This window comes from Schistocerca cancellata, chromosome 7 (genome assembly GCF_023864275.1).
Source record: "Schistocerca cancellata isolate TAMUIC-IGC-003103 chromosome 7, iqSchCanc2.1, whole genome shotgun sequence".
Classification (NCBI taxonomy): domain Eukaryota; kingdom Metazoa; phylum Arthropoda; class Insecta; order Orthoptera; family Acrididae; genus Schistocerca; species Schistocerca cancellata.
In genome coordinates this window covers 571,495,702-571,521,010 of record NC_064632.1, presented here as the reverse complement: position 1 = coordinate 571,521,010, position 25,309 = coordinate 571,495,702, and the positions used below count along the sequence as shown (strand labels likewise).

General features: G+C 40.6%; 1 protein-coding gene across 4 annotated transcripts in view; it reads right to left on the bottom strand.

Moving 5' to 3' along the window:
• Positions 1–25,309, bottom strand: part of LOC126092506 (poly [ADP-ribose] polymerase tankyrase) — a 605,292-nt gene that overhangs the window by 221,152 nt on the left and 358,831 nt on the right. For all 4 annotated transcript variants that reach the window (XM_049908132.1, XM_049908133.1, XM_049908131.1 and 1 more), the window contains exons 2-3: positions 15,211–15,435; positions 7,746–8,049 (exon numbers count right to left, since the gene is read on the bottom strand). In XM_049908132.1, the coding sequence (XP_049764089.1) occupies positions 7,746–8,049; positions 15,211–15,435 (529 nt within the window). The remainder of the gene's footprint in view (positions 1–7,745; positions 8,050–15,210; positions 15,436–25,309) is intronic.

The following is a 25,309-nucleotide window of genomic DNA, read 5'->3' as shown; positions in this document are numbered from 1 at the left end:
CTGTACTGCCTATATAATCAGCGCTTCCTCGAGTTCTCTTCGAAATTCACTGCTATACCTCCGGGATGTCTCCTGCAGTCGGAGACGAAACATCAGGGGAGAGTTTTATACTTACCACGGCCTATCAGCCCGGAAGTTTTAAGTGAAGACAATACCGGCCATGAAAACTTACACTGGATGATACACAGGCATGTTTATTTATTGTAAATCCATTTTTCTTGCTCAATACACACTGCGTCCACTAAAAGCAACAAATCTGTGATGGAATATTATTTCCATGTATGCTAGAATTAAACTATAATGCGACAAACTTCTTACTCGGTTTTTATGATATTTACTTAGAGCTGCCTAGAGTGTGTTACCCATGCTCTCCAGCCAAAAAAATGATGTCGCTCTTTTCAGAGAGGCCAGACTGTGGGCCATCTGATATTCAATCTACCAATGAGTTTGCTTTATATTTAACCACACTGGATAGCTGTGATGACAATGATATGCTAGACTTGTGGAAGCAGTTTAATGAGAAAACAGTTTTGTGTTCCAGCTGCAAATATAGCTAGTGAAAGAAATTTCGGTGAAGCAGGGAACCATATCTTGAACAAATGAAGCAAAGCAGACTTATTTTGAAACGATTCAATGATAGCCTGACAATTCATTGTAATTTCAATGCCAGCAGAAAATAATAATAGGACTTTTTTTAATTTCTAGTTTGTTAGGTGGTAACATTTATGTTGGTAATTTTAACACTACAAAAAGGATAGATTCCTACTCACCACATAATGGAAATATTGAGTCACCGACATGAACGATAGAAAGACTGCTAAAGTAGCAAGCTTTTGGCCAGTCTGGCTTCAGCAGCTAGAGACAAAGGTCATGTATGTGGGAGTTGGGTTTGCACAAATGTTTGTATGTATGCCATCTAATTCAAAAGTAGGCCTTTTGGGCAAAAGCTTCCTTTTTCACCTGTCTTTTTCCCGTGCCTGTCTGTAATTAAAAATTTCCACTGTATGGTGAGTAGCAAGCAATCCTTTTCATAATATAGTCATTATTCCATTATGAACTTTCCACTTTTTGGTAGATAACGTAGATTTCCATGAAACTTTTAACCGTTTCCAAACTTTTGTTGTTGCCTAAAGTAATTTTTTTTTTGTCTTATTCATCATAATGGTGTTGCAATTGGACGATATCATGCAATAGTATGTGTCTACAACATAACTAAATTGATCTGAAAGTAAATTACGAAGTACCACAATTTAGGCCAGTTAGACAAAATGAATTCTTTGATACCACTGTTGGATTTGAAGTATCTGATACCGTTTTAGTTTAGAAATGATTGATACATGGTTTCCGTTGAACCATGTGGTACACTATTATTGTATTCTTATTTGTTTACAAAATTAATGAGAACAATTCTGTCACTTAGAACTACAAACCATAACATGGCAGGAAATTAGCCAACCTACTACATTCACTTTAAAACAGAAACATTAGTGGGAACATAATTTTCATGAGAAGTATTTATAGAAAACAATGTAGCTTTCCATCTTTTAATTTATTCAAATCATAGTATATGTCATGTAAGTCATGAAATTTTATTTAAGCTGTTTCCAACTACAATTTTTTGTTCATTGTGTAAACAGTTACCTTTTGTTCATGAAAATATAGTTATACCTAAAAACAAAGATGATGTGACTTACCAAATGAAAGTGCTGGCAGGTCGACAGACACACAAACGAACACAAACACACACACAAAATTCAAGCTTTCGCAACAAACTGTTGCCTCATCAGGAAAGAGGGAAGGAGAGGGAAAGACGAAAGGATGTGGGTTTTAAGGGAGAGGGTAAGGAGTCATTCCAGTCCCGGGAGCGGAAAGACTTACCTTAGGGGGAAAAAAGGACGGGTATACACTCGCGCACATGTGTGGATGGATATGTGTGTGTGCGCGAGTGTATACCCGTCCTTTTTTCCCCCTAAGGTAAGTCTTTCCGCTCCCGGGACTGGAATGACTCCTTACCCTCTCCCTTAAAACCCACATCCTTTCGTCTTTCCCTCTCCTTCCCTCTTTCCTGATGAGGCAACAGTTTGTTGCGAAAGCTTGAATTTTGTGTGTATGTTTGTGTTCGTTTGTGTGTCTGTCGACCTGTCAGCACTTTCATTTGGTAAGTCACATCATCTTTGTTTTTAGGTATATTTTTCCTTCGTGGAATGTTTCCTTCTATTATAACCATATCATTAATTTGAAAATATAGTTAGCTTCATGAAAAACATTTTTATTGAATGAAAAATCACTTGCTTGCAAAATAAAAACAATGTTTTATAGGCGTGCCATTCTGGAACATCTGGTATTTAAACTGTAATTATTTAACACATCTACTTTAACAGTTTTAATTCTTTAATTTTTCCACAAACAAAAACACAATTCTGCTGTATTTATAAATGCTTCAGTCTGATTTTACTAGCAAGTGACTACTCAGCAATGTTTGGTTTATAATTAACACTTACTGTGCGGCTGCCGTAATATTAAGTCGCGGGCGGAAACGAAGAAAATGCAGCCGCCGTAATATTACGTCCCGCCGCATTCCACATTGTTTTAGTGTTTCAAACGCATTGTTAGCGTTCCTGCTACAACCTGTAGGTCGTGTAATGCTTGTAGTTCATCATATTAGTGCTAGATCGCAGCACCTAGTGAGGTAATGTGATATATCCGTATATATTTCCGAACGAATTCACGTGTGTTTTTCACGCGTATGTTACGTGTTCTGTGGTGTCCTGTCGTTTGTTTACCATTGATTTTGGCGCTAGTATTTTGGTTTTAGCTTGTTTATCTTCTTTTTACTCACAATGGCGAGCGATGAGGATGTAAAACTTCGAAAAATGATTGAAGAAGTGCTTGCTGAATCTACTGTTGATGAATTTTCAGATTTCGATACTGACAGTGATTACGAAATGCCGGAAAATAACGATAGTCCAGGTAAGTCTAACATCTTACTAAATTGATGCAGAACAAGACAGTTCATGTTGCGATTTGTTCTGTTACATTCTGTATTATTTCAGACACAGATTTGTCATCAGATGAAGGTGAGCCACCGCCTGTGTGTGCCCACCCCCCCCCCCCCCCCCCCCCCCCACTCGTCATCGAAAGAGGTCAAGATTGAGTGACATTTCACAGGATGACTGGACTATAGTGGATCAAACACCAAACATTTTGTTATTTACAAGGTCTCATGGTGTGCTAAATAATGTAGGACTCTGTCAGTCTAGTGAATATTTAGATTTCTTTTCTCATTTTATAAATTACAGGGTTATTTCAATTATGAAGGAACAAACAAACCTATATGCTAGACAGGAGCTAGCCACACTGAGAGCACAAATCAAATTAGGGACCAATTCTAGATTCAAGAAGTGGAGGACGCTAACAATTGCTGAAACAAAGACGTTTCTGGCTATTATCCTCCACATGTCAGTCAGTGAGAGGCCAAGTATGGCCAGTCACTGGCGTAGTGATCCAGTGGTTAGCTGCAATTTTTGCCCCAATATTATGCCAAGGGTCAGATTTCTGAATATTTTGTCTATGTTCCACATAAATGACGATTCAAAGCAAAAAAAGGGAGGTGAAGTAGACTTTGATGTCCTTCATAAGGTCAGGCCTCTTCTGGATGATTTGGTACGGAATTTCAAAGAAAGTTATCAGCCAGGTGAAGCGCTACCCATTGATGAAGATGTGTGTCCTTTCAGAGGGCACGTAGGTTTCAAAGTTTATATGGCTAATAAGCCAAATAAATATGGCATGAAGCTATACATTCTTGCAGAATCCAAAACTGGGTACATATACAACTTTGAAGTTTACCATGGAAGGGACGATAAACTGGACAACAGTGCTCCTGCAGTAGTAAAGCGATTGCTCGGCTCACTCCAAGGTAAGGGCCACACTGTATATGTTGACAGATTTTACACCAGTGTTCAGCTAGCCGAAGAACTGGCTAGAGCCAACACTGGTCTTGTAGGGACTGTAATGCCAAACAGAAAAGGATTGCCCAAGGCTCTCAAAGAGGGTAAACTCAAAAAGGGTGAACAAATATTTCGCCGCAAGAACGATGTGCTAGCATTGTGATAGAAAGACAAGAGGGATGTGTGGATGATAAGTACCAGGCACACATCCTCAATGTTGCCTGTTGCTACAAGAGAAGACAATGAGAAGTTGAAACCAGTGGCAGTGCTGGATTACAACAAACATAAAGCTGGTGTAGACCTTTTCGATCAGCGTCTTTCATATGGAGCACTTGATCACAAAACAGTGAAGTGGTGGAGAAGTCTTGCCTTCCACTGTATAATTATGGCAGTTTCCAATGGTTGTATTTTGCACAATTGCATCAATGAGAAGAAACTGAGCACTCCTAAGTTTATACAGGAGATCTGCACTGCGTTGGTGTTACAGAGAGGAGAGAGAATTGAGGATTCTCATGGATCTGCAACGATTGCTCGATTGTCGCAGAAACATTTTCCGAACCGTGTGGAAATGGTAGAAGGGAAGAAGAAAGCACAAAGACGTTGTGTAGTGTGTAGTGGAAAACAAAAGAACGTTACTGGGAAAGCTGGGAGGAAAGATACTACTTATGAGTGCAGTGAGTGTAATGTAGGTTTGTGTGTCACCCCGTGCTTCAAGCTTTATCACACTGTGGTTCACTATGCAAAATAGCTTATGTGTATATAGCTATGCTTTATGTGCAAATGGTATAACAAATGTCTTTTCAGTGTCAAATGATCACTTTCCAAAATTTATTTCTTCTTTAAATTGAATAAAGTAGTAAAAATAAATTTTTGACAAAAATTTATTTTCGCAAAATCGAGGAGAAATCCGCATCACTTCTTGGAAACAGTATATGCCCCATACACATGACTGTTAACCCATGTAAGGTTGAAATCTTAAAGTTTTAAACGATACCTGTAGTTTTTATGTATCTCTAACTAAATGTCCTTTAAAGCTATTTAAAGCCTGTTGAAAATAGAAAAAGTCAGCCAGCACACAGGGAGTGGCATGCAGTTAAGGGCTTAGCATGGTAAGCGTTAAGAAATGTTTTTTGAATGTAATCCTGTGCTGTGTGAATGTTCCATTTTAAGTCACTTAGTGAAAATACACAACATGGAATTATAATATATCCATTTTACTGGTTGCTGGATTCTGTGGCTGTGTATTATATTATTTTAAGAAATACAGCAACCAGCTACTTTTTATGGAATTTTATTAGTTTGATATAGATAAAATATATACACAAAAAAAAGTGGCTGACTGTTGTATTTCTTAACTCCTTAACTTAAAACCCTGAGTTACCACTTTTTTATTATTTTGATAGAAACTTAAAATTCTGACTATAGTCTGGCAACTTTAGAAAAGACTTTCGAGACAATAAAATCCTGCTTATATCTGCTTCACAACTAGAGCTGCCGACAGTGGCAGTTGTGTGAGTCGTTGCTGTTGTTTTTTTGTGTCTAATGGCCACTCAACAGTGTACCCTTACAATATTAAAAGAAACGAATATCGCCAAAAGGGATAAAACCGTTGGCCCACTCATTCATTCACCCACTCCCATTGATCCACACAATCACTCCGTATCACATAATGTAAAGCAAAGGAGAAACAGTAAGAGGTACTGCACCTGGGTGGAAAATACAAGGAAAACAAAAGAGGAGCTAAAATTACAGCACAGGGATATGTGACAGACTGACCACTTACAAAAAACGCAGGTCAGAATATTTCCCTAAATTTTTGAAGAAGAGTTGGACATATCACTAAACCTTAAAAGTCTCATCACATATTTTGATCACTGAAAACAGAGGGCAGTTCTACTGGCAAACCTGCTGCTACCCTCTGGTCTGAAAATAAAACACAATCTAGTAAAATGTGGTGCACAGTGACCTGTATGCCCCAAGCACCGCACATTGGAGAATCATCGTGCCAGATCAAGAAGCCATGCAGCAGAGCACTGTGGCCAACGAGAATACAAGTAAGGAGGACCTCAAGTAAGGAGGACCTCATCCTGCCTTTGTGGCAGAAAGGAGGTATGCTACGGCCACATAGTGGGCTTTACTAGACACAGTTTATCATCTGCAACTTTCAGCTATTCATTCTCCCACAAATCCATGGCTCCGTACCACAACAGCAAGGCGATAGTGTGCGGAGGGGATGGCACACTGAAATAACTGAGGGTCACAACACACCCCATTGGCTGCTACATCTGCCCTTTCGTTCCCTGCATTACCTGTGTGCCCTGCTACCCAGTCACGTGTGCGCGAGGTTTTCTCTCTCATGCGAATGCACGTGTTTGCTTTGTTGAAAAAGTAATCATCTTGTGTTGAGTTCTGCCTGAAAGCTGTAACGTGTAACGGACTTTTTATTATGCCTGTCTGCAACTCAATGGGTAACCTTTACGGTGAATAACAATCTGCCCTATCCCTAATGTTGTTGAATATTTTGCCGGCCGGAGTGGCCGTGCAGTTCTAGGCGCTACAGTCTGGAGCCGAGCGACCGCTACGGTCGCAGGTTCGAATCCTGCCTCGGGCATGGATGTGTGTGATGTCCTTAGGTTAGTTAGGTTTAATTAGTTCTAAGTTCTAGGCGACTGATGACCTCAGAAGTTAAGTCGCATAGTGCTCAGAGCCATTTGAACCATTTTTTGAATATTTTATCTTAACACTCACCTTACCTATGAGAATAATACATGCCAAATTAGCTTTGAGTTTACTAGAAGACACTGTGAACTATTAAGATTCTGTTAATGGATAATGATTTAGCATACTTAACTGTTAATCTGAAGAAAGTATCACTTAATTGGGAAGGAAGGTTTTTCTAGTTCCATCAACTGACATTAGTACAACATAAATAACACCAGCTCCCTCCCCCTCCCCTGCTCTGCCCTCCCCCCTAAGCCTTGTTCAAGCACAGCCTGCCAGCTCCAAATATTCATACTCATGCACACAATACTTGATAGTGGCACGTTCAGGTGAGTATGAAAGAGCGAAACGCTAAACTCAAAGACCGTTAGTGAAAACGCTCAACCAATGGGTATTAAAATTTAAGCAATTATTCAAGATGAGGGTAATCTAAGCAGTTACGCATAAATTGCTAGTGGTTGCTTTTTCTGAGAAAAACAAAAATTGACTCCTATGACAACACTTAGGAATGGTGAAATACCTTAAAGTAATTGGTAATTACATCAACCTGTACTGTGAATACTGACTTTTTCCAAGCAACTCCAGTACTATTTTGTTATGCTCTTTCCTAACATTAACACTTCTTCATTCTAATCATCTTACAGCTCTTGTTTATAAGCATCAACTATTTTGAAACATTGCACAGGTACTGTTTTAGACCTGCTTGAGATGACAGTCTGGTTTGCAACTAAAGAACACTTTGTGTGAGATTATGTTCAAAATAGCTGTACTTTGAGAGTCTCACAAAATTAAAAAACACAGTGCATGCAGTAACATCAACACTTCCCTCTTCAAATCTGTAGACATAGGATTTCAAGAAGACCAGAAACAAAGAAATTACGAGGTAAGGTGGTATATGTAGACATACAGGGGAACAAAATAAACAAGTTGCTGATGAATAAACTTACAATACTGTACAATGAGATAAAATATCATAGTCATTCTGAAAATACATTCTGAACCTGGAAATGCAGAACAAAATTATATCACATGATAAGCAATTCAGAATACGCTTGAAATAAAGATCTCCTGTTTTACCCTTTATCCTTGGCATGCACATCAGCTCCATTCTGCAGTAAAAGTTGAACTACACGTCCTCGATTGTAACCAGCAGCTAGGTGGAGGGGTGTTGAACGTCGGCCATCACTGGCATGGCAGTTAACATTTAACGGATTGAGCAATGCTAAAAGTCGATCCTCGGCACCCGAGCGCGCTGCTTCCAGAAGTTCTTCCTTATGGTAGTCTCCCGTGAGTACAGGTCTCGTTGCACTATCAGCAAGCTCCAATGCAGTTTTACCTTCTGTATTACGGATTGAGGCATCTGCCCCATGCTGCAGTAGTGCTGCAATTAAAGGACAATTCTGTGACTTCTCTTCAAATATCCACAGCAAAAACTAAAAATCTGCCAACACACAAATAACTGAATTCAACATATTTTAATACAGAGTATAATCCCTATTACAATACTAGAGATTAAAGAGCCTTTGAAACTGTACAATATGTCATAGGGCCAATAGGAAATTGTAGTGACACTTCGGTCTTGTTAAAAGGGCAAAAAATAAACAGTTCTTCATGTAGGGAATGTGAAAAGCGAGTGATGAAATGTGTTTTGTGTATAAAGTGCAACTTCTTGTTACATGAAAAGTGCAAGAAATTTGAAATTCATCAATGGTGACTTTTCATGGACATGGTCACGGCTGTTTATGTGATGAAACAGCCAATCTCTTAAGGGCAGTGGATTCAAAAAACGAAATTATGAAGCTACTTGAGAGTGATATTGGAACACTAAAAACAGAACTATTCACTATAAAGAAAGAAAACGATAGATTAATGCAAGAAAAGGAGTCCTCTGTGTGTGTGTGTGTGTGTGTGTGTGTGTGTGTGTGTGTGTGTGTGTGTGTGTGAGAGAGAGAGAGAGAGAGAGAGAGAGAGAGAAAGAGAGAGAGAGAGAGAGAAATACAACAAACAGAAAAGCAAAACGGTGAAAATACAAGTGCGCCTATGAATACTAAAAACAACAACACATCTAGCATTTCCAATGTCACGACAAACTCAGCAAGCCAAAAATCTGTAGATAAATATAAATGGAAGACAGTGACATACAATAAAAGAGGGCACCACCGCCATGCAAAGGGACGAAAATGAGTTTCTAATACTTGGTGACTCACTGCTGAAAAATATTGCTGTCCCCAATTGAAAAATCGACGTCAGACCGGGAATTAGAACAAACAACTTGGCAAGTATTTTAAAAACATGGTAAATTCAAAGCAGACGAATACAAAACTGGATTCTGGAACCAAGAATAATTACAGCGGTGTCTTTATACACATTGGAACAAATTAGTTAAGAAGCAGCAGTGACAAAGAAATTATTAACGAAATAAGAAAAATGATTCATTCGGCAAGAAGTATCTATGCGGGATCCCAGCTGATACTTAGTGGAATCATAAAAAGAAGGTCAGTGCATGACAAATACATCTCCAAAATAAATTATGCTGTCAAAGAACAGTGAGATCGTCTCGGCGTTGTTCTCACAGACCCAAACAAATTTCTGAGAGAAAACTGACTAGGGATGGATGGCATGAATTTAAACAGACAAGGGGTCCATAACACTTGGCACAATGTTTACAGATGTCTGCAAAATAATTAGAAGAAAGGGAAACTAATATGGCCTGATGGGTGTGAAAAACCAATTACTGCAATTGAAAAAGCAAAATATAGGCACTATGCAAAAAAGAAGGGACTACAGAATGTGCTTTCAGAATGCAGCCCACAATGTGCAAGTCAGCAAAAGAAAAGTTATATAAAAGTGCTACATCAGAATATTCAATACATTGGTAACAGGAAACTAGAAGCAGAAGTAATACTAAGTGAAATACAACCACATAATGTGTATCAGTGAACATGGTCTAACTGAAACCCAGATACCTAATTTGAAAATAAAGGACCATATCTTATCCAGTTACTTCTGAAGATCTAAACATAAAGGTGGTGGAGTTTATATATAAACAAAGATGATGTGACTTACCAAACGAAAGCGCTGGCAGGTCGATAGACACACAAACAAACACAAACATACACATAAAATTCAAGCTTTCGCAACCAACGGTTGCTTCATCAGGAAAGAGGGAAGGAGAGGGAAAGATGAAAGGATGTGGGTTTTAAGGGAGAGGGTAAGGAGTCATTCCAATCCCGGGAGTGGTAAGACATACCTTAGGGGGAAAAAAAGGACAGGTATACACTCGCGCGCATACACACATATCCATCCGCACATACACAGACATTTGTAAAGGCAAAGAGTTTGGGCAGAGATGTCAGTCGAGGCGGAAGTACAGACACAAAGAAGTTGTTCAATGACAGGTGAGGTATGAGTGGCGGCAACTTGAAATTAGCTGAGGTTGAGGCCTGGCGGGTAATGAGAAGAGAGGATATACTGAAGGGCAAGTTCCCATCTCCGGAGTTCTGACAGGTTGGTGTTAGTGGGAAGTATCCAGATAACCCGGATGGTGTAACACTGTGCCAAGATGTGCTGGCCATGCACCAAGGCATGTTTAGCCACAGGGTGATCCTCATTACCAACAAACACTGTCTGCCTGTGTCCATTCATGCAAATGGACAGTTTGTTGCTGGTTATTCCCACATAGAAAGCTTCACAGTGTAGGCAGGTCAGTTGGTAAATCACATGGGTGCTTTCACATGTGGCTCTGCCTTTGATCGTGTACACCTTCCAGGTTACAGGACTGGAGTAGGTGGTGGTGGTGGGAGGGTGCATGGAACAGGTTTTACACCGGGTGTGGTTACAAGTGTAGGAGCCAGAGGGTAGGGAAGGTGGTTTGGGGATTTCATAGGGATGAACTAAGAGGTTACAAAGGTTAGCTGGACGGCGGAAAGACACTCTTGGTGGAGTGGGGAGGATTTCATGAAGGATGGATCTCATTTCAGGGCAGGATTTGAGGAAGTCGTATCCCTGCTGGAAAGCCACATTCAGAGTCTGATCCAGTCCCTAAAGTATCCTGTCACAAGTGGGGCCCTTTTGGGGTTCTTCTGTGGGAGGTTCTGGGTTTGAGGGGATGAGGAAATGCAATTGAAAGCCTGTGTCACCGTATGTACCCCGTGTCCTGATACAGGGCGAAGAGCTCAGCTGTAAATACTGAGCAGTGTGCCGGAAGCCAATACCGAAAAACGTCGGTGCCAATAATGAAGGCACACCCAACATCACAGTCGTTCGAGAGAAATCAGCGTCCACAAAGGTACTATCACCAAGTTCCATGAGAAGGTCATGAAACTGAAGGCGATAGAGCGAGGCTGGAGTAGTGTCCTTAGGAAGCAAATGAAGGCCGAGGTGAACACGGGCTGCACCACGAAGCCAAGGTAGTGAAGTGTTCACACCCACCGGGAAAGTAGCAGGTAGTTTGAAGTTAAGCTGCCAGATCTAGTGCCGAAAGCGGACTCCAGGAGGTAACAGAGAAGAGGGAAGCGCCCCATACCGGCGACCAAAGGAGTCATCGATGAAGGAGGCATAAGAAGGGTGGCCACGCACTGCAGACGAACAGCATGCATACCTGCTGAGGACAAAGTCACGGCGGTAGGACAATGGTAGTTCAGTGCCTTTAGCATATAGACTCTCAAGTGGGCTAGTGTAAAAGGCGCCAGCGGCCAAACGGATGCCATGATGGTGGACAGTGTTGAGACAGCGTAAGAGGGATGGATGTGAAGATGCCTAAACAAAGCAACCTTAGTCTAATTTCGAACAGACAAGGGACCAGTACAAACAGAGGAGGGTGATTTGATCTGCACCCCAGGAAATATGAGAGTAATCCCAAAAGTAAGGTCTCCTATTTTTTTATAAGTACACAGACCTGTTTATTTCTACAATGGTTTACATCAGTTTACAGTTTGAACATTTAGCTATTTTTCGACACAATCACCATTTCTGTCAATGCATTTTTGTAGACACTGTGGCAGTTTTTGTATGCCCATGTCATACCAGCTCACCACCATGCCATTCAGAAAGTTATGAACCTCTAAGTTTCACCTCGTCGTCGGGGATGAATCGCTTTCCAGCCAAATGTTCTTTTAACCTAGGGAACAGGTCAGGACTGGGTGCCAAGTCAGATCTGTGGGGTGGGTGGGTAATTATGATCCACTGAAACTGTTGCAGGAGAGCAACGATTTGTCGAGTGATGTGTGGGCGAGCGTTGTCATGGAGAATGTGTATGCGCTTGCTTAACATTCCTCTTCTCTGGTTCTGAATTGCCCATTTGAGTTTTTTCAGAGTCTCACAGTACCTGTCAGCGTTAATTGTAGTTCCAGCAATTCAGCTCCGACGACGAGGTGAAAGAAGAGGTTCGTAACTTTCTGAACAGCATGGTTGCGAATGTTCCACTGGAGGAGAGTCATGATGAGGAAGAAGGGGTGTCACCTTGGTGGCTGTCGTGTGCCAGCCTATGAAGACTTGCTGCTACAGGGCACAGAAGCAGGAGGATCCTGCTCCACGAGGTCCACAGAAGCATTAGCTTCCTTGTGCTAACGGTCTGTGGAGTCCAACGCAGAAAAATGGTTAGTGGTGCGCACCGGAGACACGAAGGCCAGCTGGGCAAAGGTATCAAGTGGTGACACCATCGAAGAGGATCTCCGTGTCGGCGAAGGAAAAGACCACTTGCCTTTGTTGTACTTTCTCGAGCTTTCCCTGTTAGCAGAGGAAGACACAGGAGTTGGTTGGCTGGAGGGACGTAGGAAGTCTTCATGGGAGTACTCCTTCTATCCATTCCAGCCTGCTGGTTGTGTAGCTGGTGGCTTTGCCCCTTGAGGTGAGAGTGTGGTGGCTTGTTGCACAGCTGGAGGAGGGGACAGCGATGCTACCTTGACACAGGGTGATTTCACAAACTCAGAGCTGAATTTGAGGTTGCATGTCTGCATGGCCATATCCTTCATGCAGTGAGAGGTACCAAGAACAAAGCCGTAAGTGCCAGACAGTAGAACACAGGGTTCGTGGCTAGACAATAACTTGCGAGTGACCGGGTAAGGCACTTTTTCCTTTACCCCGATCTGCTGGACAGCCCGCTCATAAAGATACATGGGACAATCTCAAGAGGAGGTAGCATGGCTGCCATTGCAGTTGATACAGCAGGGAGAAGGGGGTGGGCAATCACCCTCGTGCGCATCCCTACCAAAGATTATGCATTTGGCTGGGTGTTGACAAGATGTTCTAATGTGGTAGAAATGACGACGCTGGTAGCAGCACATCGGGTTCTGAATGTAAGGATCGACTGTGATAATTTCATAGCATGCTTTAATCTTGGACGGAAGCATCATTCTATCAAAGGTGAGAAAAAGAGTGCGTGTGGGTGCTAAGGAGAAATCTACCTTTCTCATCACCCGATGGATGGCTATGACACCCTGATCAGAGAGGTATGATTGGATTTCGATCTCAGTCAGACCGTCAAGCAGCCTAGTATAAATAACACCAAGGGAAGAATTCAAAGTTCTACGGGCCTCAACACGAACAGGACAGCCGTGGAGAAGCGAGGTAGGAAGCAGTTGAGAATCAGAAGTGGTCTCCAAAAGCGAAGTGCCATTCTGTAAATGGGAGCAACAATACCTTTCTGAATAATAACGGATTTACTGTTGCGAAGTACTGACCGTGTTCAGAATATGAAACCATGAGGAACCGTGGCGCAGCTGGAAGGGCCTTTGAATTGTTAGCCTCATTCCATTCACATTTCATATACATTGATTGTCAAGATGACTGGCTCATTGCGAGAAAATCCCCCATGATTGCCAGCATCTCTGATAGCACACTCCTTCCAAATGGGGGCTCCCTTCACAAGGGGGTGCACTCGTCTAATGTGACTGTTCACACCTCAGGTCACACCTCCCAAACACCTGACAGAGGGACCAATTGGAAATTTGGGTAGGTAGCAGCTCAGGCAGTCACCCCTCCCTGGGCCTGTCCCGTATCAGAGGGTATGTGCGAACTCTACTTGTTGACCCGGGGCTGGGAATTACGCGTTACCCAGTCACTTGTTACATGTCAGACGTGTGGGCCGGCCTTCAGGAACGCACAGGGAGGAAGAAGAAAAAGAGGAATCTCAAACCTGAAGATAGGAGAAGGGAAACAAAGAAATGAAAAGGGAATGAAAAACAGTGGTGAGACTATTCTTATGTCAGTGATGCAAAATGTGGAACATTCCCAATAACACCCCAGACGTGTTTGCCAAGGGAAGGGAAAAAGAATAGCAAGAGGATAGATACGCAGCATGGAAGGGAAAAGATGCTGCAAAGGCTGGGGCCCTGTGGTAGCCAAGCACAAACCTGCTGAAGAGTGGCAAGCCCCCTGAGGGTTTTCTGGATCTCTCCACAGCATTTGAAACTATTGACTATGAAATGCTGATAAGAAAATTGGCAAACTGTGGTATTTGAGGGCAAGCACATAAGTGGATAGAATCATACCTATGCAACAGGAAGCAATATGCATCAATAGGGGGTGCATATCAGTCAGAATCCAAAAGCATCTAATACGGAGTGTCGCAGGGATCGGTAATGGAGCCATTGCTGTTTAACCCATCTACTAACGACACAGGTTTTGAAGAGAAAGAGAAGAAAATATTGTATGCAGATGACATGACATTACTGAACAATGACCAAACTGTGGCACAGCATGAGAGAAGAGTATACATATCAGCAAACACCACAGCTCAAAAGCTCCCGGAAAATGGACTTGCTATTAACCTAAAAAAAGACTACGTATGCAGTTTTCAGAAATAAAGAGAAGGCTATGCATATGGGCTTTCAGAGGTGGATGAAACGAGACTAAAACAAGCATAATCCACTAATTCTTATGTATTATTGTGGATAACAAGCTGAAATGGAAACAAAATATTAATTCTGTCTGTAAGAAACTCAGCTCCGTCATATTTTTAATGAGGCAGCTAGCACAGTATGCACACAAACAACTTCTGTACACAGTATTCCATGGACTCTTTGAACTACACCTGCGGTATGGAATGGTAGTGTGGGGAAACGCAAGCATAAAAAGGGTGTTCACATTACAAAAAAGAGGTCAGAATCATATTAAGAAGAAAGACTTCTGAAACATGCAGAAACTGCTTCAAAAGACTAGGCATCTTAACTTTTCCCTACTTGTATATATATAAAACTATACTATATGTTACAAAAGATAGTGCAGAGTGGACTACAAATGCTAGTGTACACACCCACAACAAACATAGGAAGAATGACATACAAAGCATGCCCCACCAACTGACAATGCTTGATAAAGGACCCCAGTACTCAGGTGTCAAATTACTAATAAAAGTCTGTCTAAAAACTGCAGGACAAAGCACATGATACTTCTGACTATTTTATGATATGGCACTTATAAAGCAAAAAAGGTTTTACAAACTTCAATTTGGAGATACAGATTGTTAAATAACAAGCTGAATTCCAAATGACTACTCTATTTGTAAATTCTGTATAGACATTCAAATTCACAAAAAACTTACCAATACAGACATCCACTTTTCCCTTAATTGCTGCCTCATGAAGAGGAGTGTAATTCCAGTTGTCTCGTGTATTTGGATTTGCACCTGCTTCTAACAACAGTCTCACGACATCAGCATGTCCAAATGAGCATGCATTATGCAAAGGATGGAGGCCACCATCATCACGTGCTTGTATGGATGCTCCTGCAGCCAATAAGAACTCCACCACATCTCGGCGACCATAGCCTACGCAAGTTTGTTTCACATGAACATCAATAAAGTAGTAACATCACAAAGATACAATGTAACTCAACAGGAACATATGAAAAAGTGAAAGAGGGGATGAGAAGGGTATAATGACATTATTGTAATAATGAACTTATTAATATTTTTGAGCAAAACAGTCATAATTTCTTAAACTGGTGTGTTACTAATAGTCTAATCTCCAGAAAAAAGATGAATGCATATGTAGTGTAATGAAAATCAGCTGAAAGCTCCGTCCTCATACAAGGAGATCTATGAAAAGCTTCCTCGTATACACCAATTTCTGAATGTTGCAAAATTTTATTTCCTATATTAAGAAAAAGTAACTGGATCTGCATAATGTGGCATCATCCCTATGAAACAGCACTCAAATCTTTTGTAGGTTCCTGTACACAATGTTCACCTTCTCTTACAACCCCCCCCCCCCCCCCCCCTGCCGACCCAACCATCCTTGATCCTAAGAAAGATCACACCGCAACCAAGACCTGTGACAGTACTTATTTTAAAGCCCTCCCACATTTTTAACAAAATTCCTTGAGCACGCAAACATCTATCACGCAAAAGAAAAACTCAGAAGACATCTGATGAATCTCCTAGACACAATAACATAATAGATCAAAGATTTGTAAATTTAGTTATTTATATGTGTCATGGACAATAGTAGTTAAATTAACAACATATTTTATTTTTTGTATTTATCTAGACCAAGCACCATATAAAAAATTAAAACATGATGCCTAGTTTCAGCTGACTAAGCAACCATCTCACTCATGGTAAAATGTGTGTCAGCATATAGTGCACTGAAACCCTGCAAAGTCTATACACAGTTGGTCCCACATTTGTTAGGACAGCTTGTATGAAATTCCAAACTGCAATGCTGTCTCGTGGCAAGCTGCAGTGATATAATCCCTGGAGTTTCAGAAACAGCTGTGAATACAATCGCAGTGCCAGTGTTGCTACAGCAGGCATTCTGGCTGTGAATGTAACAGTACATGTTTGACATCAAGATTTCTTGAATTTTCCAGTTTTTTTTGGCACGAATTCATTAAATCCGACAACCCAGCCCACAAAGCAAAGATTGTGTACAAGTTTTTGACCACCAAATAGATCGGTCCTGGCTCACCTATCGTATTCACCAGATTTGGCCCCAGCCAACTTCTGGTTGTTCCCCAACCTAAAGTTGGCACTCAAAGGACACCGTTATGATTGAGTTAAGGACATATAAGACACGTTTACTGCAGTACTGAATACAACTGCAAAAAGGACTACAGTGACTATTTCATAACACTTTTAAAATGATTTCAGTTGTGTTTTGATCCAGGGGGAGAATATGTTGAATAAACACAGTGATTTTGTGAAGGTAATCCATTACTTTTATTTTTCATTTTAACAGTCCTAAAAGAACTGGGGCACAATGTTTACATAGCTGGGAGCTATTTATGATAATGGAGGTGACTGTCAGATACAACATCACAACTGCGTTCGTTACAAGTGCAACATGTCAGGCAATTTACAAATGTAATACATTGTTTTCAGTGAAAAACATGAGAATATGTTTTCCATTTACACTGTTTTTCAAGTGACAACATTGTCCATTATAGGCTGTACAATATTCAACTTTATTTATTAATGGTCTACTCAAAAATTTTAAACATTATCAAGTAACTTACGAACATACCAAATCACAGATACAATGAAACATAATGTACTGAATAGTAAACCCCATATCATTTTGTCATCAAACATCAAAATTATTCTCATGGTGTGTTCACAGACAAGCTGAAGTACAAAATAGTTGTCCTGAAATGTAGCAATGGTATATAAAATATTTTATTATACTACAGGTTACACCCCCCCCCCCCCCACACACACACACAAAGTTGCCCCATGAGCGAACTAAATTATTTATGAGGTTGTCTCTTGCATTATTCTTACATTACCCTTAGTTAATTTTTAATGTTGATTTTATTGTCTACTTGATTCTTCACATCATTTTTAAGAGGTCAAAGGTTTTTCACAGCTCAATACTTAAATCTTTTTCTGTGCTACACAAAGGCTGAAAGACGGATAACTTACACCACTGCTTCTATTTGTATTAAATTTATGAATGTTACTGTGGCTTTTCCTGTGTTTTATCTAGTTCAGCTATTTCGATATACAAAGGCAGACCAATTAACCTTAACAGCAACAAGAGTGGATTTAGTGTCAATCCTTGTGCACCTGCAAAACAGACATGCACAGATATTGAACTTTTCCAAGACACATATACCATATGTGTGGATGGATGTGTGTGTGTGTGCGAGTGTATACCCGTCCTTTTTTCCCCATAAGGTAAGTCTTTCCGCTCCCGGGACTGGAATGACTCCTTACCCTCTCCCTTAAAACCCACATCCTTTCGTCTTTCCCTCTCCTTCCCTCTTTCCTGATGAGGCAACAGTTTGTTGTGAAAGCTTGAATTTTGTGTGTATGTTTGTGTTCGTTTGTGTGTCTGTCGACCTGCCAGCACTTTCATTTGGTAAGTCACATCATCTTTGTTTTTTTTTATATATATATATATATATATACACACACACACACACACACACACACAAAAGTTATGCCAGCTCAAGTGGGAGACACTTAAGCACTTGCCCTGTAATCCTGAACACTCTCCCCATGCAATTATCACACCTATGGTCCCTCAAAAAAGGCCTTGGAAGCTTGACAATACCTGTTGTATGAGGAAATGCAGCAGGCAGTTACAGACTTATTCATGCAGCGGGACACAATGTTTTATCAAATGGTTCGTCGGTGGGATGATTGCCTCAATGCTCATGGTGATTTTGCCTGAGTGGACTGTAAGGCCTTCCAACATAAACTTTTTGGTCACTCCTTATGTATTTTCCAAATAGAAATACAAAACATATGCTATTTCCTGACATACTGATCCACTTTTACAATAATTGTTCACATTATTTTCCCAAAACGTCAAAAGAAAAAAAAGTATTTGGTCATTTCTCACTCAAAAATGCACAACTTTTTCTGACATCATCACTGCAAAACTGTCATCCTCCTTCCACTCCAAACATCCTCCTGGAGTCAAAACACACCACAGAAGCCGCAACAACATGGTTGTAAGAGGGAATTTCAAAGTCAAAAATTTATATTCTACGATTATGTCAAGAGCTGCTGTAGTGCTTCGAGAATTTCCGCATAAATTCTAGAACCACTTGGCCTTCCTCCGCCTTGAGCCTACGATATTTTAAACACAAGTGTGAGAGACGAATCCGACCTACTGCGCATTGCGTGTTTGTGTGTACAGATCTAAAAACAGTCACGAGCAAAATGTGGACGTGGAGGCCGAACGGCTGACAAGTACCTGCTGTACGATCCATAGTGTTTTAGTGTATGTGTAGAGAAGAGCCTGTGCTATTCTTTGCTGGTTTAGTGACTGTGATGATTGTTAAGGACAAATGAAAAAATGAGATTAGACTTTTAAGTAATTCATGTGTTGGACTTGCTCGAAGCAAGACATGTACATATTTTCAAGTGGTTATTAAACCAACCCTGTTGTAAATGTATTTCAATAGAGTCTAATGTTTGATGACTTGGTTGACTTGCAAGAGTTCGAGTATTTACTTGAGAAATGGTGAATTTGTTTTTTGTGGAAATTGAAAAATATACCATGACCGAACTAAAAGTATTCTTCGAGTACCAAATAATTTCAAGAGTAGAGAGAGAGAGAAATACCCTTAACCACCATTATTTTTTGGAGAAGTTTTTGGAGATCGATGTGGCCGTCTATCCAGAGATGAAGGTCAGCTGTGCATACCAAGTAAGCCAACCTGTGGGAGAGGGCTGGGAAGTTTGCAAACCAGCTCCACATTGTTTCTTGTCGTCTAAAGCGTTAGAACGTCGCGACCTACACAGGACCCGAAAAAACAGGAATTAAGAGATGAAAATGAGAAAAGGGGATGTTGCATGTTGCCATAGCAACCGAGTAAAACAAGATGAGAAAACCGTTATGAGAAATTTGATTTAGCCCAGAAATCAAAGGAAAAACAAAATTTGTGAATGCAGCAAAGGGAAAGACGTAGGGAAGTAATAACATTAAAAGAACAGAAAGAAGACCTCGATATATTAGACTCTGAAGTGGTACGATGAGAATAATTCAACTAAGAAGATTCAGTGTGGGGACTATACAGGTCTCACACACATCGCGGCGCCACCGACATGGAAACCAACAACCAACGCCACTCGCACCAGTAGTTCACCGGTGCCGATTCTACATCACGGCAATGCCGATGCAGAAACCAGCAACTGATGACACCGGCACCAGTTGCTGTTCACCAGTGCTGATTCCACACCCGCTTACCGACACAGCCTAAAACTCTACACCGGGTGAGTGTAAAACAGTAATTGTTTGAGTACAAAGTTGAATAAACTGTTCAATAGACTGTATTTGTGTATTTCTTGTACTTAGAATTATTTTTTTAAAATGTTCATGAGATCTAAAATTGGTAAAACCATGGAAACTGTACGGTTCGTTGGAGAAACTTCAAAACCAGCCATGGCAATGAAAGTGAGTAAGGTGGTACCAGGCTGGTCTGAAAGAGTGAATTTGATCAAAACTTTCAATGATAAAATAGAAGACCAGAGGACAGATTCAACTGCCCAAAATGCTTCTTTAAGAAAGGAACTAAATACAACTTTAAATGCTCAGTGTCTTAAATTAGATTCAGTGAATACTCAATTAAATAATAAATTTGATTTTCAGAATGAAACTTTATGGTTGTTAAGTGCTAAAGTACATGAACAAAGTACGGAATTTAGCCATTTATGTGAATGCATGGGAAATTTGAAAACTGAATTTGACGCTTTAACTACTAAACTAGAAAATTTTAAAATAGATTTGAAAGGTGAACTAACTAGTTCTTTAAGCAGTCACGTAAATCAACTGTTCACTGACTTTAATCAGAGACAGAACGAGCAATTTCAGGATTTGAAAAAGAAGTTTGAATTTGATACTGAAGATAACTGTAATAATGTAGAATCTGAACTTACTGAGAAGTTAGGACAATTTCAAAATGTATGTAATGTTACATTTGATGCTGTAAAGCAAAGATTGCACAATTTGAGAGAGAGTATTGAAAAGCAGGATAAGTTAATACCAATAGTCCAATCGCAAACTGCATGGGTTAACACTTGAGTAGATAACATGGAAAGAAACTTTAAAGAGAAACTAGCAACCTCAGACTTAATAAATATAAGTAGTCTGGAGGAACAGGTAGAGGAAATAACTGACCGAAAAGTTGCCACGAGAGTAATCTCAGAGAACGTATCTCCTGTCTTATCTTCTGAACTCAATGATACCAAGAAAGGTAGCCCCTGCGGATGAATTATGGAAAGAATTCAAACTTCGAACTTATTCAGGACAAGGTAGATAAGAGGATAACTTCTCCTAACGCGGTATTGACTAGTGAGGTAATGACGGATTTACAATGGGGAGCCAATTCAGAGGTATCTAGACGATTCCCAAATTTTAAGCCGCATGGGAAAGTACATCCCACACATTTTCTGAAAAGCTTGTCGAAGAACTGGGAAGATTCGAAAAAGATTGAATTTGCTGTTGGGTACCTTTTAGGGGAAGCCAGAGAGTGGGGTACTGTAAATATCGAGAACTTTTCTTCTTGGGGAGACTTCCAGAAGAAATTTAAGGAAAAATACTGGTCCGCTAGTGCGCAGGAAAAACTAATATCCGATTTGTGGAACCCGAAGTATTACAATAATATGTAGGGAACAATGACAAAGTATTTCAAATGGCATTTAACACAGGCAAAGTACTTAAATAAGCCAATGGAAGAAAAGGGGTTAGTTCGAATTTTAATCAGACGCTTACCTATCTATGCTAGAAAAGACATCTTGTGTAGCAGCTGGAAAACAGTAGAAGAATTGCTGTCCTTTGTGGACGCACTTGAGCCCTTAAATAACGACTGCCACGAGAGAGTACACCAAAGTGAAAATCAGAATTACAAATGAAATAGTAAAAATAATTTAAAAAATATAAGGCCAACTTAGCTAGAGTACACCAGCGCATAGAAATAATGGCTATGATAATTATCAGAAGAAGCATCCACCTTCAAACTTAGGTCCAGTAAATTCGCAGGAATTTGTGCCAAGTAATACTAGAGCACAAAGTAGTAGCATAGTACCCCGATTTGGTAAGCAACCAGTGATTACTAATAATGAGGAAAACGCAGTGCGATCTGGATCCAAGGCCAGGGCCCAGGTCGTAGAGGTACACAAGGAGGCCTGGTTTAAAATAAGTATGTTAATTTCACGCACAAAATACCTACAAAAGAATGGTTGCTACTGGGAGAACCAAGCTTGACTACTAGCAATCCACAACTAATAATAGCAGTAACTGTGGAGACTTCTGAAGTTAACATATTTATAAACTCAGGAAGTGAGGTGTCACTCATTTCTAGCACGTTCTTTAACACATTACAGACTAAACATCACTTATTTCTGTTACCAATAACTGGAGTTTACATAGTTGGTGTAACTGGTACGAAAAATAAGGTTGTGAAACATGAAACTCAAGTGAACTGCCACATCAGAAATATCAGATTTCAACGAACACTTTTAGCCTAATAGTAGAAAATATTAATAGGGATGTTTTATTTGGCCTAGATTGGTTATTATTAGAATTTAACGTTGTATAGAATTTCGAGGAAAATCTTTGCTTTGGTTAAGATGACAGTAAATGTTGGATACCATTTGTAACCGATAATTACATTGCAAGACAAAGAACTGAATGTCAAGGTTTATGATTAACTGCTACTGCACGATTGTCACCAATTTTTGCAATTAATTTTATGACAGTAGAATATCCGCACATCAGGGTACAAGAGATGGCCCAAAGAATAACAGAAAACATCCTTCATAATCCCTATATTTTACATAAATGTTTGCTATGTGTATCAGGAATTCCTTAGCTCCTAATCAAGCAGGAAAGTGGAAAATTATAGGGCATAATTTGTTTTGGAGAGACAGTATAACATCGCAACGTCAGTGCATTTGCATTCCGAAGTTAATGGAAGACGAAATTCTGTGGTATATTCATACAGGATACGGACACTTTGGAACAAAAAAGTGTATAGCTCATATGAATAAGTTCTATTATTTTAAGAAGCTAGGACATAATGTAGCATCTTTAATTACGACTTGTGAAATCTGTCAGAAGGTAAAAGAGAGTAACACTCATGCTAAATACAAAATGTATCCAATTATTCCTAAACTGTTACAGGATCTTACAGCACCAGATTTTTTTGGACCAGTTCCTAAAGGAAAAGGAGTGTCAGACATTTTGGTCATGATAGAGTGCTGGTCAAAATATGTTAAATTATATCCTATCAAAAGAGTAAATACACGGACAGCTATACACTGTTTGCAGCATTACTTTCTAGAGGTGGGAAAACCAAAAAGATTTCTCACAGGTAATGGACCACAATTTGTCAGTAACGAATTTAAAGAATTTCTATTCATCAGGTATTAATACCCAACTATAACTGATCTTCGAATCCGTGTGAACGAGTTATGAAAGAAATTGGGAAATTATGCCACCTACTGCCCTGAAAAACATACTTTATGGACAACAAAAATTAAAGACTTTGAACTTATTTTGAATGAATTACCATATTTATCAACAGGATTAACACCTATGAAAGTAATAGGCAAACCCGTTGTACGAGAACCTCTCATTAAATGTTTCATTTGGCCTGGACAACTTACTGTCAACTACAAACTGAATCAGGAAATAGTTTCTAGAAATTTAGTTGAAAAGGCACAACAAAGAGTGAGTAAGCATAATGAGAAAGCTGTAAAACCGCAGTACAAGGTCAATGATCTAGTCCTAGTGAAACAGCATCTTCAGAGCTCTGCCCTGAAGAAAGAGAGCCTTAAGCTTTTCCAAAAGTATGAAGGACCACACCGGGTTCAAACAGTAATCCATCCCAAGACATTATTTTTAGTGAATACTACGACTGGGTCAGAAAAAGGAAAGTACAATGTAAAGGACAAAGTTGTACATCCCCAGGGATGTTAACATTCTGTGTTAACGGGCGGAGTGACGAGCATCAGATCCCGAGTTGTTTTCGGTGTTTCTTCTGTAATAAAATTGTCCTGCACCGAATTCCCCCAACTTCTTATACTATTCTATCATCCCCCACTTAGAGGTTATTAGAGAAACATACCGGCGAGAAATTGTGATTATGTTACCCAAAATTGCTCCTGGTATGTGACTGAGTCATCCTTGGTTGCTAGAGGGTTGTGCCCACTAGGAATTTTGACTGTGTTGTCCTCGGTTGTGAGAGAGTTGTGCCCGCTAGGAATCTTGACTGCGCCTTCCTCGGTTATTCCAGGAGTGCCCCAGGACTCATGTTCTCATGACTCGTCCCGGCTCACCCCAACTTATCCTGACTTTACTAGGGGGCAGCATGAGGTGGGAATTGGTACGCGCATTATCCCTGAAATAAGATAGATTAAATCTGCCTAGCCAGTCACTCTCTCCTGTGGTTTCAATTGTAATGTCGACAGCAGCCGACGCAGTCTCCACATATAGTTAGGTTTTATTTTTGCCTAAATTAGTCCTTGTAAGTAATCTCTTCACCAGTTTTCTGTGGAAATCTGTGGGCAGAAGTCTGGATGAAATCGAGGTCATTAAATTCGTATATTCTATTAATATGAATCATAATTACAATGATTCCAAGTTTTCTTAAAAGCTGCCTGGTAATCCTTTTCTTTGTTACATAGTTTTATTAAGTAGGGAGAACCATACTTAGCACATAACTTTCAAAATAGGAGACTAGGAAGGCGTGGAACATTTGAAGAGGTAGATTGTGCTTCAGAGTCACCTGCTGCCACTGACTTTTTGCCTCAGCAGTCTATATCCATTGTGTCTTTGACAGTCCGGAGAGATCCAGGTCCTCAGTGGATGCCAGAATCTCCACCCCATCTTCAGCCGCAGAGTTTGTAGGTAGAGGTGGTGTGGGTACCATTGCGATTTCCTTGGTCTTAGGGGTTTTCTTTTTGGATTTCTCTCGCTTCTCCTTGGGTTTCCCTGGCTGGAAGGACTTCACTGGATCAGTCTCTGGGACCGAGAATGAGCATGAAGCCCTATGACCAGCTGGTTTTGGACTCTTCAGCCACTGCTGAGTGTCATCATTCCCACTAGCAGAAACGTGGGAAGGGAGTGACCCAAGGGACCCCTTCCTGGTGAGAAGAGCCAAAGAAGACTTACGCTGACTGGTGTCCCTGATGGCTGGGAAAGGGGGGGGGGGGGGGGCAGTGCTCCCAAGGTAGGTGGTGCGAGAGTAACAGGGTAGCAATGGGGGAGGTAGGGGGGTAGGTGGTGGGGGGGGGGGGAAGAGTTCCCCCCACCATCAAGGGGTCAGATGTAGCCTTCTGGCTCTGAGTGCCAACTGTAATACGCGGAACTGATAGGACGACAACTGTTCTCGTAGCAGCGGCGTATGAGGAGGTCATAGCCATATAATGTAGGTGCTCAAATTTCCTCTTAACCTCAGTGTAGGTCAGTCCAAATGGCTCTGAGCACTATGGGACTTAACATCTGAGGTCATCAGTCCCCTAGAACTTAGAACTACTTAAACCTAAATAACCTAAGAACATCATACACATCCATGCTCGAGGCAGGATTCGAACCTGTGACCGTAGCGGTCGCACGGTTCCAGACTGAAGCGCCTTTAACCGCGTGGCCACACTGGCCAGCTTAGGTCAGTCCGTCCAGGGTCTTACATTCCATGATTTTCGTCTCTTTCTGTAAAATCCTGCTGTCTGGCGAGCAATGTGAATGATG